Here is a 15919-nt window from a genome sequence, read left to right on the forward strand (position 1 = left end):
ATCCTAATGCAAACAAAAATCAAACTTCTGTGGAAGATTTTACTACAGAGGAAATGTCATGCATGACAAATTACAATGATGTCCGTAGAATTTTACGGATGATTTGTAGTTACTAGTCAGTCTAGCTTAGTCAAAAAATAGCAGATGGATGTGAATGGCTTTCAAGCTGCAATATATTTTTTTCTGTAGCCAACAACATCCAAGCCTACTGTCATAGAAGATAGTAGAAAAAAAAACAATATAGTTGATGCTCCACATTCTGGCTGACTAACTTGAACATTGTTTTCCTTACTGTTACAAGACTCATTGTCTGGCATGACAAAAAATCTCCCATAAATCTACAAAATTAACCGAGTATCCATACTTTTAATAATGAAGGCCTTTGCACTATCATTCTGAAGTGCTTTTTGTCTTCCGAGATCTCTTTAGAATATGAAGCTAAAATACAACAGCATGAGATGATCCAAAACAGCAACTGCATGCTCAAGAATAATGCTAATAATTACACAACCATGCTTAAACAACAAGATGACCGATAATCTTGCCATACAGATCATGGCCACTTCTTCCTCTTATTTCTCACACAAAATATTTAAACACAATGGCAAATTAAATAACTCACATAGAAACAAGCTTCACCATAGCTCTTACAGGAGGGAGATTAAAGCAAATCTAGAAGCGGAGACTGATCAGCAGGTGGCTTTGCATTACTGTTCCGGGAAGAATTACTAGAAAGGATTTGACTTCTTCCTTTTCCTCTTCCTCTTCCTCTGCCCATTCCAGAAGGTGGAGGTGGAGCAATCTTCAAAGCCGCAGGTTCAGTCTTAGCAGATGCAAATATTGAACCAATATCTAACTGCTGTTGGTTTGCAGGAACAGCCAGTGAACCATTTGGCATGCTTGGACCTAAGGTAGACCAGCTCAATGAACTAGTAGGATTTTGAACAGGAGCTTTGCCTGAACTACTCATTGAACCTGCACCAATTCGGTCCCGTGATTGATTATTGAATCCACTATTAGTACGTGGAGGCCAGTCAGCAAAAGGATCAATCTCATCAATGCTGGAGGTTGGTCCAACAGATACATCAGCAAGACCATTAGACATTGATTTCTCGATTGCTGCCTCCTGAAGACCATGATGCCCAGATGACCAACTTCCATATTCGGTAAAAGCTGACGAGGAACCTGATTGAGACATGTAAAGCATAGGTGCTGCCGATGCAAGTGCTGGAGGTGGCCACTCAATATCTACTGGTGCACATGTCGAACTGACAGATGATGCATATGTAGAAGAGCTAGAATGAATTGACTGCATTCCACTTAGCACACTGGAGCTCTGAACAGAAGCTGTCATTGAGTTGTAAGACAATGAATTGCCATTTAGGGTAGACATATTATTTGAGGTGCTATTGCTTTTTGGACCTTTAGCAAATGAACCCCAATCTTCCGAATCCCACGAGCTGCTAGATTTCCCTACTGTGGCTGAAATCACACCCACTGTCTTCAGGGAATCAACATTAGATCCATCCATTCCTATGGTAGATGTTGAACTGATATCCGAGGATGGACTTACTTCATTAAGAGTCACACCACGCTTCTCCTCAATTTTCCTGTTAGGTTGCACATAGCAGAAAAGTACTTTATCGACATAATATTATCTATTTAATACCATAAGATCTTAACACCAGCAACAAAGAGCTGTGAATTGTAAGTTGAAACAGGCAAGCCACAATCAAGAGATGATTCAATACCGCAAGATCTCCTTCACAAAGAGCATGTACTTGGCAAATTGTTGAAGATTCAACTGTTGTGCAACCAGTAACGGGACAAGAATAGGAAGCAAATGTTCTGCTGCAAACTCTAAGCCATACTGAACATCAAATGCCCCAGTAAGTAATGAATGAGAGACTTCAAAACATAATTAACAACTCAAGCTCACAATCTCAAGATCTGCAGCATTATAGAAATAAAAAATGTGTAGAAGATGCATGCTAGTACCAGCTCCATTTCCTCAGTCAAGTTCACGTCAAATTCTCATTAATGTTAAAATTTTATTGACGTAAGGAAACACAAAAGGGTAGACAGAAAGACCTGCTTGTATATTGCATTTGCAACACCGAGAGTACACATTAGTGTAGGTGCAGAATGATCAACAGCAGTACACCTTTGCAATGTTTGTAAGATCTCTAGAACCGCTTTCTTATCTAGCCAATGTACCAGTTCTCCTAAACATTGCAATGCATTTACTCGCACCTGCCATTCATTGTGCCGAGGAAAAATAGTTAGATATAAAAAAGGCATCACCCTTGGCATGGTCACATCAGCAATAAAGTCAAAACACTATAATTCTGTCAATACTGAAATCCTGAAAGCTGTTAAATCTGCTGAATCCTGAATGGGATATGGAATTCTACTTTCTCCATATGAAGTCCGATGAGGTTGGAACTCTCAAACATCCAGAAACAATGAATATTAAATTTGAGCAAAAGGGATGTTGCAATTAGTTCCAGACCTATGATCCAAGCTCTATGGACTGGAAAGATACTTCTATAGATCCCTCCTACCTTTTCAATCCCTTTACTTTAAGAATTTATTATTACCATTATTTATCAAGGGACCTCCAGGGCTCCCTCCTAGAGGACGTGTCCCCATGGAACCCTGATAGTTTATTTCCCTTGCAAGGTTTCAAAGTTTTTACTATTTAATATTTATTTTGTTCCTTTTTATCAATTTATTCCTCTTTCAATAATTTTATGATGAGCTGCAAGAATCTTACAGCAGCAACTGTAGTTTTTAGCGCCAACCCATGAACACGAGGCATAACAGATTGTTTCATAACCTGCACAAAACAAACATATCGAAGTTAGGACCAGAAAACATGGAAAAACTGTCCAAAATGTGAAATATTACCATTTGAAAACATAAATTTGAGTTGCAAAGGGAATTGCCCAACTATACTGCCTTACACAAATATATAAGATATAGAAAATAAGGTCAGCCAAAGCAAGAATGCATCCAATGTTTTCAATTCCACTGTTATAGATAGTCCTGAAAAAGTGTATTATCTATCTTTCAGCCAAGGCTGGGAAATGCCATCATGGCATTTTTCTCCATGTTTCAAACGGGAAGATATGGGACACTCGGAATTCATCATAGATCAATCATTTGCAATGAATTTTTTCAATACCCTTACCTGATAGGGAAGGGCAATGAAAATATATTTGGATGCAAATTAGTAACCAATATAATGTGGCACAAATTCTGAAAATATATCCTATTTGGTCACCAAGAAGATCCTTACCTTGGAGATCAGACAATACCTTAGAGATCAGACAATACAGATAAAGCAATTCAAAGAAGAGAGCTTTCAAAAATATACAAGAAAACATAGTTACATGTATAATGACATCACAGAATTTATTAGTCATGGCCAGAGCAAGAGCAAGCTCCAAAGGTGCAAATCATATATAATATAGCACATACATGGACATAACAAATAATGCACTATATGTGCATATTTTGGCAGGAAGGAAATCTTAGTATAAAAAGTACTTCAAAACCCACTAGCATAATGTAATAAGCATGAAAGTGCTTATGCACAATTGAAACTGTAATGCAATGACTATATATTTATATAAAAGACGGTTACAATGATGGAAGTCATCCTAATGCATAAATATATTGTAAAGCGTTATCCCCATGATAAATTGTGCCTCTCGATTATTTAGGCGATTTTATTTCATGAAGGCTATAACCTCTCTCTCTCTCTCTCTCTACAAATGCCCAATGCCAACGCCAACGCAAACATATCAATAAAAAGTTTTAACTTTACAGACTACATGGATCCAATGCCAAAACAAAGGTGAAATTTGAAGTATTTTATTTATGGCCGACATTGATTTTTAAAGTAACATTATTATTATTTTTTTAAAGTAGCGTTACACACGATCTCGCATATACATATATTAGCCCACACACACACACATATATATTGATCCAAAAATGGATCGTGGATAAACCTATACGTCTAAAAGACTTCATATAAGAGGTAAAAGGTGCCAAATGGCACAAATCCTTTGTAAATCAGAGGAAAATGAAAGTCGCAGGCTGCTCTCAGAAATAGTCTCATAGCAGAGATCCCTTCATTCTGAATCCAACGCAACTTGAATGGGCGAAAACGGACTTCAGATGGGAAAGTTATCATAAAATGAAGCTACCCTTTTTCAAAGGAAAAAGAGGCAAAAATCCCTTGATAATGGGTCCTAAAAACCCTCTAAGTCTTCCAAATCTCCCAAAAGGGCAAAACCATCGCAAAAGGAGAAGTTATGGAAAATTCGGATTACACTATCGAGCCTTAAAAATATGAAGAAATGGCGGAAATGAGGCCTATCGGAGGCTGGAACAATGAATGCACAGGGGTCGTCGGATCTAGCTGATCAACGGTCCAGATCGGCAATCGCAATCGGCGTTGACGTAACCCACACTATATGGGAAGGCCTCGGGCTTGTGCGATCTGCGATGCGACAAGTATCGCGTCGGCACATTAAAGTGAAGCAGGGCTGATATCCGATAATATATATATATATATATATATATATATATATATATATATATATATATATATATATGTATATATACGCGCGATGCGACGGACGGACCCGATAACAATCATACATGGTGTTTGATATATTTGGAAATCCGCCGAAAGGCATTTTTTAATATATTTCCATGTATTTTGTTTATTAAACAAAATACAAAAGGGAAGCGCGATGCGATGAAACCGGACCCGAAAGGGTTCCGAAATGCCTCTGTATAATATTTCAAGTCTGACAAGCGGGATTTTCTCATATTCTTATGTATTTTTGTATATTTCGTCGTTAAACGAAATACAAAGGGGCAGGCCCTTGCGACATGCGATGGCGACTTACAGGCGGACCCGATAGCGCTATAAAGCGGGGTTATGGGAATTTCAAATCCGGATGAACAGTGTTTTGCGGATTCTTCCATGTTTTGCAGCGTTTTCCTGTGTTAATAGAAAACGACTGATTCAAAGGATTGCAAGCGCCGATTGCCCCTTCCGTTACAATATAGGTGGCATCCATCCCCAAGAGCATTTAGCAATGATTGCTAACGCTCAGAGAAGGGATTTGAGCAGACCAAAGCGGGAAGACAGAGAGCCTGAGAGGGACAATGAACAGGCAGCGCCGATTTGGCTTAAAAAGCCATAGAACAACAGAACGAGGAGACTGTTAGTTGCTGCTGGGTTGTTGGTCGTTGTGGGAGCTGTTGCTGAAGCCAAAGCAGGAAGCTAAGGCCAAGAGGCAGCGCAGAAGCAAAGAGAGCAGCCTACGGGGTCACTTGGAAGCCAAGTGAAAGGCCAAGAGGACTACTTTTTCTAATAGAAGGCAGAAAGAAGCCAGAGCGAAGAGCCGAGAGCCAGAGCCAAAGAGCCAGAGTCAGAGCCAAGAGCTAGAACCAAGAGCCAGAGCCAGAGCTTCAAGAGCCAGGGGATTATATGGTGTCTGAACCCACTGTTTTTGTGCAAAACAGTAGGAGTTGGGCCAAGAGCTTGTAAAAAAAAGACTTACACCATAATCCCAGAGAGCCTAGTTGAGTTGACTAGAACTCATGGAGATGTAGCCCAAGAGTTGTGGGTGAACTCCTAATTAATTTGTTGTCTTATGTGTTTTTTTTTACTGCTGCATTATTCACTGTTTTATATATATATATATATATCAGTAAGCACATTTACATATCAGCACAAACAGCAAATTTTTAAAACATATAATCAGTTTCCGCATAAGCATACACTATATTGTCAAGCATTTCTTAATTCCGCATTGGTTAATCAAATAGACTTGGGAATATTCAAGCTTTGGAAGTGGGAGAGGTTCTTGTAAGTTAGACAAGAAGCCTAAGAGCCCCATTTTCAGATCATATATATATATATATATATATATATATATATATATATATATAGATATATATATATTATTTTTTTAATGTAATGTTATGTGACCACTGACAACATCTCCCGTGTGTATTGGGTTGTAGAGCGCCTCTCGGGGCAATTATATGGCATCTCCATTACATCGTCTCCCCCCTTGCAATAATCCCATTCACTAGTTTGTATTTTGGGTCAGGGTCAATCGTAGCATTCCTAAATCATTTCACACAAGGCACACATTGCACTGCTTGCAAAATCAAGCAATTGCAACTATTCATCAATTACATCAAACAGGAACTTATCAGCCTCAGCGAATCCCTAGCAGGGTCTGTTGAAGGGAACCATAAGTAAAGTAAAAAATAAATAAAAGGAAGGACCAACAACATTGAGTGGCTAGTCAAACCCACCCAATTGATCAGCAAAAAGTCAAGGTGGCAGTGGTAGCATTGGGCCACAAGCCAACAGGGTCAAGCTCGAAGGTTGTGATATGAATAAGGTTGACAAGCCAATAGATAAATTCACGGGTAGTAGGAACCATAGTTTTTAAAACCGAAACCGGTGACCGGATTGGTCCACTTAATGAACCGGTTTACCGACCGGAACCAGTCTAACCGGGACTGGTTTGGTCTAAACGAACCGGTTTTAAAAAAATACATTAAATAATTAATTTTTAATGAAACAAAACTATTTTTAAGATGTAAAACCACGATTCCAAGCCAATAGAGACAAAATATGCAACTTTTGCTCATTTATATACCATGTAAAGGTGAATATATCAAAATGGCACCAAGTGCAATACATATCATCGACAAAATAGCAAAATGCATAAGAAATGAGGCTCTAAATGGCCTATAAAGTCCAAAAACAATGCTGCAAGCTATGAGGCCATTGGCCTACTACAAGTCTACAGTGTACACATGATCAATCATCAAGTTCATCACCACTACTAGACACAGGATCATCATCAGGAGCTACATATACATCATCTGGTTCAGAGTCTGAGGATGCCTCAGCCTGATCTGCAACCTCAGTATCAATGCCACCAATGACAATAGAAGTGGACCTAATGGAAGCACGAGTTTGTCGACCTGCATGATTGGTGCCTTCCATTGGTTCTTTGCCTTTCCTTGATGCCGCTATTGATCCTAGTTCTGATGCCACCACATAATCTGCGTCATCCCCCGCTAAAGCCATGTCAATATCAAAATCAGCCTCAAACACAGGTTCTTCAGTCTCCTCCACCCATTCTAATGTTGGATCAATATCGTCCAACACAATGGGACCTAGATCAGGGGTTTTGCTCATCATTTAGAGCTCCGATTGCATTTATTGTTTACCCCCAAACCATGAAGTCCTGAAAACCATTAAGTCTGCTGAATTTTGAGTGAAATCTAAAATTCTAGTTTCTCCATATGAAATCCAATGAGGTCGAAACCACTCTCAAACATCCTGAGTCATTTCATGGTAATGTTAAAAATTTAAGTAAAAGTAACATTTCCTTTAATTTTCATTTTCATCCTTTTACCTTTAATTTTCATTTTCATCCTTTTACTTTAAGACTTTAACATTACCATTAATTGCCAACATTGTTATGGTTGAAACACCCTTAGTTTCCCCCCAAAACCCCTAAAACATAGTCAAAAATATGCTTTTTTAACTTTACGGTGGGCGTGCCTAAAACAGGCCGGTTTTCACCGGTTAGGGCAAAAAAATGGAGAAATGGGCATTCAAACCGGGTTTTTTGGCTAGTTTAGACCGGCGGGCTTGCTAACCGGTCGGTTAGACCGTAACTGATTTTTAAAAACGGTTTTTAAAACTATGGTAGGAACAACAAATCATGGGCAAGAGGCAGCCGACCAACTAGAAGGGCCATCATGGGCCAACTAGAATAGCATTGGTTCTCATGGATAACAACCTATGAGATCGTGTGAAACACTAGGTTACAATTCCTTCAGACACCACAACTTTGGCAAACCACAATTTGAAATATGTGAATCTAGGCATATCATCATAGATGGGGTGAAGGATCATGTGATCCCCTCACATATAGGAAATAATGGTGCCCATGAGATGTGGACCACTCCCATGAGTTTATATCAGAGTGATCGTCATAATTGGAAAATGGTGTTGAGGGAAAAACTCAAGAATACTAAGATGACTGAATCAGACACAATGGCATCATACCTCACTAGTATTCAACAAGTTCAATATGATCTTGGAGTTGTTGGAGTAGTCATATTAGATGAGAAGCTTGTAAGGATAGCCTTGAGCGAGTTCAAAAAACCATGGGCTACAATTGTGACAGGTGTTCTAGCAAAAGAGAAACTACCAAATTGGAGTTGACTATGGGATAACTTCACTCATAAGGAGATCGAGGAGAAATCAATGTTATTGGAACCAAACTAGTGATCGAACTAGAAAACCCTCTGAACCGCAAACCAGTCAAAATCATACTAGAACCAATACAAAAACCGGACCAAAAAACAGGTCAACCAAAAACACATAAAAGAATCAAATTTTAAAGAAGAACATATATATCCATGTGCATCCATATGAATCAAAACCATTTATGCACAAATAAGCAAAAATTCTCATTTATATAGCATGTAAGGGTGCGCCTAACCAAAATAGCATGGAGTGCAATCTGTCTCTGAACCAAAAATACATCAAGAAATAGGCTCTAGATGGCCTCTAGCATCCAAAAAAATATCATGCAACAACAAATACCTACATATCATTAAAATCATTGTCTATATTGGGATATTAGTCATCAATATCACCCCCTAAGCACTAAAAGAATTAAGAACAAAACATAGCATGTCAAGTCAAGATTTTGTTCGAAAAATGGGTACATTTTTAGTAGGGTTATGCTAGAGGAGTTCAACAACCAATGCCACTAACAACAAGGTAAATAAAGGGTTTGGTGCTCTTGATTAAATACTAGTTCCATATCCTCGTACATGACAAAATCCAACAGAAACATTGGAATCCCCTTAATCCTGAAATCTTGGAAAGCTATTAAGTCTGCTAGATTTTGAGTGAGATTTAAAATTCTACTTTCTCCATATGAAATCTAACAAGGCCAAGACCGCTCTCAAACGTCTTGAGTCATTTAATGGTGATGTTAAAAGTTTAAGGAAAAGGATGAAATTGATAGATAAAGGAGAATGCCACATTTACTTTAAGAATTTAACATTACCATGAATTGAATAGCCATACTAGGGCCATATGCTTAAATATTAGGTTGCACCACTCAATTTTTTTTAATTTTTTTACATTGTGTTTGGAAAATCCTTGGTCAAATTGTATGAAACTGACTAGTTTGGTACAAAACTAGCTGGTTTAGTGAAAGAAGGCTGGTTCGGTACCAAAGTAGCCATTTTTGGTTCCAAACCTCGAAATGGACTATTTGGAGGACAACAACAGAGTGTGGATGATGAGAATCTTTCTCTTGCCAGTCAGGCAACGAGGAGCAAAAGGTTTGACTAGCAGAGGTGAGGATTCAACCTCACAACCCAACAAGGAGTTTGACTAATGTCAAGTGCTTTTCCTATCATAAGACAGAACATTATGATTCGTAGTGTCTAAAGAGGAAGAAAGGGGGAAAGGGCATGTTGTCAATTGTATCTGCATCAGCAAGAGCTTAGAAGGAGTTTGCAAGGAAGTTTGAAACCGAGTTCACACTTGTTTCCTACCTTACCTCAAGCACATTACTAGTGGGTGCGTGGTTGCTAAATAGTTGACCCACACGGCATATGACAATGGCACATGAATTGTTTGACAACCTGACTAAATGGGACTCGAAACTGCATGTAGAGTTTGGTGATGATTCCAAACATGCAATGAAACGAGTTGGAATTGTGATTTTCTAGCCTAAGTCAGGAGGCAAGCTATAAGTGAAGGAGGTGTTGTGGGTGCCATAAACCCAATAGGAGTTTTCTCTCAATCTTTATGAGGTAGAAGAAGGGGTTCATGTAACATTCCAGGACAGACAAGAACTGATCAGACCCACGGGATCTATCTTTGATGAGAGACAAGTCATAAGAGTTAGAGAGAGCAACCTATATAAGTGAAAGGGCCAGCCTATTCAAGTGATGGAAAGACACTGAGCGGTGACAAAGAACAAGCAACAGAAGCTCTGAAGCTTGAGTAGCTCAAAAGGAGTCGGCCTTCAACTTCAGGTGGGGAGGAGCAGTTAACAAATTCCTCCAAGTCTATCAAGAAGGCCTCTTAGTATGGGATGAACTTACAAGATGTTCATGAGCAGGAGGTTTCTGTTGAGAAATCCAGGGCATTATATTTCTCTTAGATCTTTGACATTTACTTGTGAAAATTGATATGTGCTTGTTAGTTCTTATTTATATTTTTATTCATCAAGATAAATGCCAAGCAATGAACAAAAGAGGACACAAGATGTAGGCACAGAGCGAGGGAAAAACCCCTAGGTAGTGGAAAACCCAGGGAATAACTATTCCTTCAGTAGATTCATATCACAGTGAGACAACCAAGACCTTAACCTAAACTTCTCTCCATCCATCAAGTCAGCCTTCGATATATTCCTCTTTTGGAACAGATCTTCAAATTTGATCCTTCTTGACATCTCCATCCTCCTTGACATCCTGTAATCATAGAGACTTTGGCTTCCTGTAATTACAAAGACTTCAGCTTCCTGCAATAATAACACCTTCGGCTTCTCGCAGTAATAAGCTTCAAACTTTGGTTGTAATAGAGTTTTGTTCGTTCATTTCATACTTCAGTTCTATAGTAATGTTTTGATCCTGTGAAACCTCACTACCCTTTTGTAATATCTGCACTTAACTGACCGTTCCTTAAACTGGGTCGAGTACACATGGTTATTTATAGTTGTTGCTACCTGTAAATGAGCCGACATGAGTAGAAGATTAATTTGAGGCCGACTTGCAAGGTGACAAAGGCCGACTTGATGGAGGAGAGGTGACACTTAAATATTATTTTCTATCATGTTTCGAAGAAGGGTTTATTACATCAAATTTTGACTTTGACTCAATAGAAAAATCCTAGAAGCTTACAATGGAGGCTTGACCTATGACTATTGACCCAAGCATGAAACCCATGCTTTAATAAGTCAAATTAATAATAATAATAAATTTATTTTGACAAATATATTACATCATGGCTCACGTACAATTATGAAGACTGGCACTAGTTACATTCTTCAACACTCCCTCTTAACTAGGGAGGTATTCATAATTGCATATATATAGAGGTACATGGAAGATCTCGAGATGAACTAGGAAGAGTTCAACACACTCAACGTTGCGGACTACATACCTGTCTAGGGTGATCTATCCGGGTGGGACTAAGATGGACTTTAGCTTTCAGCCACTCTAGGTACCATCAGGCTTACTAGCTAACCATCAACCCAGGGATCTAGGTGTGTCTCCAAGGTCAGAGCTCCATGGCCAACGCCACCCCTCCCTCTTCAGGATCAAGACATCATCACGACCAGCGAGATGTCCTCCCAAGCATCTACCATTAGATGCTTCATCTCTCCCTAATAGACTAAACTAGATATATCCATTTGTCCAAGCATGCTTCCAAATTGTTCAACCTTTTCGTGGAGAGATTTACCTGCACAAACACAACCCCAATCAATAATAAACTTTCAAATATGAGTAAACAAAAACCTTCGGGATCCTCTGATGCTACTATCAACAAGTTATCCATATACAATTTGTCGAAAGCATTCTTCTTCTTTCATTTCTTCAGCAACACCAAATACATCTTTAGATTTCCTCAAATCTTTTGTTTGCAACTTAACAAACATTTATCGATAGTACTTTCATTTATTTGACTTCATTATTACTTCAAGGAATTTACTATCATAATATGCCCTCCCTCTTATCTAGGGAGATATACTCTTTCTTTTATCCAAGCTCCCTCTCAACTTAGGGAGATCAACAACTTCATATCATCAAAGAAACTTCATCTTTTCAAGGCTTCATTCATTCTTACGGTATCAAGGTTATCTTGATATAAAACATATTTATCATCTTGAAGAAAACATTAATAGCAACTACAACCAAAAGCAAATATACAAAGCATGATATTAACCATATCAAAATCAAAACATTCAAACTTTAGACATTAGATACCTAAACCTAGATAGGTTCATAATCAACAAAGGTTACATATTTTTATACTTTAACAACTTGCTAGGGTTTTATCATAAACCCTAGACTTCTATTAAAAATCCTCAGATAATATAATTTCAAGATAGACTTTACTAGGGTTTTGTTATAAACCCTAGATACATTGATATACTGGCATATGTATATCTAGGGTTTCATCATTGAAACTTATATCAATACTTAGGTAAACCCTAGAAACAAATATTACTACATCAAAGTTAGATACACAACAATCTAGATCAAGTTAGGGTTTTGATTGAGCGGAAGCATACATTCCTAGGGTTTCATTCCTAGGATCTCCTTTTATAAGGGTTTTGCTTATAAACTCTAATTTGTCAAACTGTAAGAGTCTAGGATTTCGACTTCTTAGCAGCAAACCTTATCACAGTCTTAAGGATCTAAGGTTTCGGTTTATAACAAGGATTACAACAACAAATCCTAGAATACTAGGATTTTGTCATAATAATACCAAAACCCTAATTATTACAAGAATGGACTTTTCTTTATTTTACTAACAACCCTAAGAGGACTAGGGTTTCATCATCATTTTAAACAAGGATAGAATTTCTTTGTACAAACCCTAAGTAGGCTAGGGTTTCATTAGCATACCCTTAGCATCAAGAGGCTTAGGGTTTTACAGTGAACCCTAAGATTAGGGTTTCATTAACAGAGTAGCAAAAGATAAAATGATGAGGGTAGATTCAATCAAGAGATTAATCACCCTAACAAGAATCCTTATGATTTGAAAACCTAGACATGAGACAGTTAGTGATATCAAGCAAAAATTTCAAATTGATCATATTTTTAATGAAGACTTTTTATATACCTTGTTTCTTTTACAAACCTTGTAGGGTTTCTTCTTAAAGCTTCTTTCCCCCTTTTAAATTGTAACTCTAGTTGCAAGCTCCCTCTTAATATTTATACCTGCAAACTTTTCTTTCAAGGAAAATTCTCAACAATAATAAAGAGATCAAAGTAGAATACTTATCTTTTCTGAGAGGGACCTCTTTTTGTAAAAGTTCATTATTGCTTCTATGTATCTGCAACATTTCTTGTCAAGTATAACATACAAGTACACTAAATGGTGATTAGGATTTCTGTTATCTCAATGATTGATATATATCTTGGACTATTTAAAAATCCTAAAACTTTTGTTCGATGGAGACCAATTGAATTAGTAATCTTTTAATCATATAATAAATTAAACTTAAGATATCAAACTTACATGAGCAGATTATACATACCTTAAGACATACATACCTATATTTGATACTCCATTGAGCTTATTGCTCCTATTGCAAACTGTAGACATAATGTTAGATGTATGAAACAAAAGAATAAAACAATGCTTACCTGATCTTGATGAAACCTTCAACGATTCTTCCATGAGCTGGTACATAACATATTTACTGTTGGAAGACTTCTTCCTTCAGTACTGAGATTCTTTTATTGTTTTTAGAGAGGCTTCATAGGTTGGCTTACTGTCTTCTTGGATTGTGTATTTATATATGCTCACTGTATCTATGAATGCTCAAATTCTCAATACATTTATGGATCCTATACCATAAAGTCTTATACTACTTCCACAGCGAGTGACTTCTACTTCATGAAACTCCTCTTGCTTGGTGACAGGCCTTTTAAAGCAGGCCTAAAGTAGACTGGTTATGATTTTCTTTACAGCCCTTATTCAAATCTGACATATCAACAATAGAGTAATGGACTGCTTTTATCATGAATTTCGTCAACGGATAAGGTTTTCCAATGATTGTTGACTGTTGTAGATATACAAAACTTCTTTCTGTAGCCTTATATTATAAACTCGTCTTAAAGGTTTTTTTTTATTGTTATTGAATTGATAGCCTCCAATACAGCTTTCATCACTGAACTGTAATTTCAGATGGATCTTAGAATGGAACTCTGCCTATACTTCAATCTTATTAAAGTGTTACCTTCAGTTGTTTATGGAACTATCTTTGATGCTTCTTCATATGTAGTGTTGTTGAGCCTTTACTCAGAATTTTATTTCGGATTTCAGAGGTGATAAAGAATTTGGATCCTTGTAGCCTTGTCTAAGACTTTCGATCCTTTATCAAAATTCTCTGCCTACCTTAATAGATTAGATTTTCGGACCTTTTAGAACAGACCCTTTCAAAAATTCTTCGCTCCTACAGGTCTGCAGTTTAGTTACTGAGGTGAGGGCTGATAGATGTGCCCAGAGTTTGGTTTTTCCCATTACTAGGAGATAGGCCTTAGATATTTGGGTTCTCCTTGATACCTTTTATCCTTTGTTGATCTTCTTTCTGCCCTTACACTGACGAACCAAGCTCTGAAACCATGTTGAGAAATCTAGGGCATTATGTGGTCAGTGCTACAACTGGTGGCCGACTGAGGCAATCTGCGACATGATTGGTGCTGCCCTTCTTGTACTTGATATTCAAATGGAAATGTTGCAGATATGTGGGCCACTTCTAATGGCGATCGTTCTGCAACTTCCCTTGGGTTTGCATAACTGTAGGGGTCGGTGATCTGTGTGGATGAACGTCTCCTTCCCCAGAATGTAAGGTTTCCATTGTCGGAAAGCGTACACAATGGAATACATCTCCTTATCATAGGTGGGGTATTTCTGAATTGTGTTGGAAAGTGTCTCACTGTGATAGGCCATCGGATGCCCTTGTTGGGTGAGAACTGCACCAATAGCATAGTCAGAGGCGTTTGTCTCAATTTCAAATGGTTGTTGCAGGTTTGGCAATGTGAGTATTGGTGCAGAGCAGAGGTAGTGCTTCAGCTCAACAAACGCCTGGGACTCAAACCAAAAGAACTTTGTTTTCACTCTGCCCTTGGTAACTTGACTCAAAGGCCAAGTGATATGAGAGAATCCAAAAACGAACCTCCGATAAATATTGGCAAGGCCCAAAAGGATAAGTAGCTCTGTTAGAGTGGTCAGGTTTGGCCAATCCGAAGGTAATAGTGTGTGTAGATTGTAAGTGTAAGTGTAAATAAGTAATTTTATTATTGATAAGAAATGAATGGTGTACAATACCTTCATGGTGGTTTGCCTATATAGGCAATGACTAGGCCACAAAGGATGAATAGTCATGTCTTTTGACTATTTACCTCTTCATAAATAATAATGTTTTAATAGTTAATTAATTATTATTTTTATATTATTTATGTAATTAATACTTTTATGAATATTTTATTTATAACATTGTCACCCGCCTTAGAGATGCTTTGTCCTCAAAACATAACATAAGGGTTTCTTTAGGAATGGCATCCTTTGTTTTGACTTTTGTTCTTTGTGAGTTGGCAAAATCCTCGTGTATTTGCACCTTCCTTGAAGTTGGAAGCGTTAACACCATATAATTTATAATGCCGTCTTTCCCAGTTAAACTCCATGAATTGTTCTTCAAGGTTTGTAGTATAGCTCCCTAATTGTATTAACCATTTTGCACCTAACACTATATCCATTTCTTTGAGTGGTAGGGAAAATAAATCTGTTTGTAGCTCTAGTTCTATTGAAAAATGTAACTAGTGTCGGTCTTCATAATTGTACTTGAGTCAAGATGTAATATATTTGTCGGAAGAAATTTTTATTATTATTAATTTAAATTATTAAAGCATGGATTTCATGCTTGGGTCAATGGTCATAAGTCAAGCCTCCATTGTACACCTCTAGGATTTTTCTGTTGAGTCAAAGTCAAAGTTTGATGTAAGAAACCCTTCTTGGGAACATGATAGAAAAAATATTTGAGTGTCAAATTAAAGTCCTACCTCGTCTCCATCAAGTCAGCCTTAGTATCCT

General features: G+C 37.6%; 1 protein-coding gene across 1 annotated transcript in view; it reads right to left on the minus strand.

Moving 5' to 3' along the window:
• Nucleotides 1-224: 224 nt before the first annotated feature.
• Nucleotides 225-15919, minus strand: part of LOC149162598 (SCY1-like protein 2 A) — a 73207-nt gene continuing 57512 nt past the window's right edge. The window contains exons 4-7 of the mRNA XM_089435233.1: nucleotides 2777-2839; nucleotides 2092-2253; nucleotides 1752-1870; nucleotides 225-1610 (exon numbers count right to left, since the gene is read on the minus strand). Coding sequence (XP_089291359.1) covers nucleotides 662-1610; nucleotides 1752-1870; nucleotides 2092-2253; nucleotides 2777-2839 — 1293 coding nt within the window. The 3' untranslated portion in view covers nucleotides 225-661. The remainder of the gene's footprint in view (nucleotides 1611-1751; nucleotides 1871-2091; nucleotides 2254-2776; nucleotides 2840-15919) is intronic.

Source organism: Pinus tabuliformis, chromosome 5_2, assembly GCF_031772625.1.
Source record: "Pinus tabuliformis cultivar Carrire ecotype Pingquan chromosome 5_2, CPIR1, whole genome shotgun sequence".
In the NCBI taxonomy this organism is placed as follows: Eukaryota; Viridiplantae; Streptophyta; class Pinopsida; order Pinales; family Pinaceae; genus Pinus; species Pinus tabuliformis.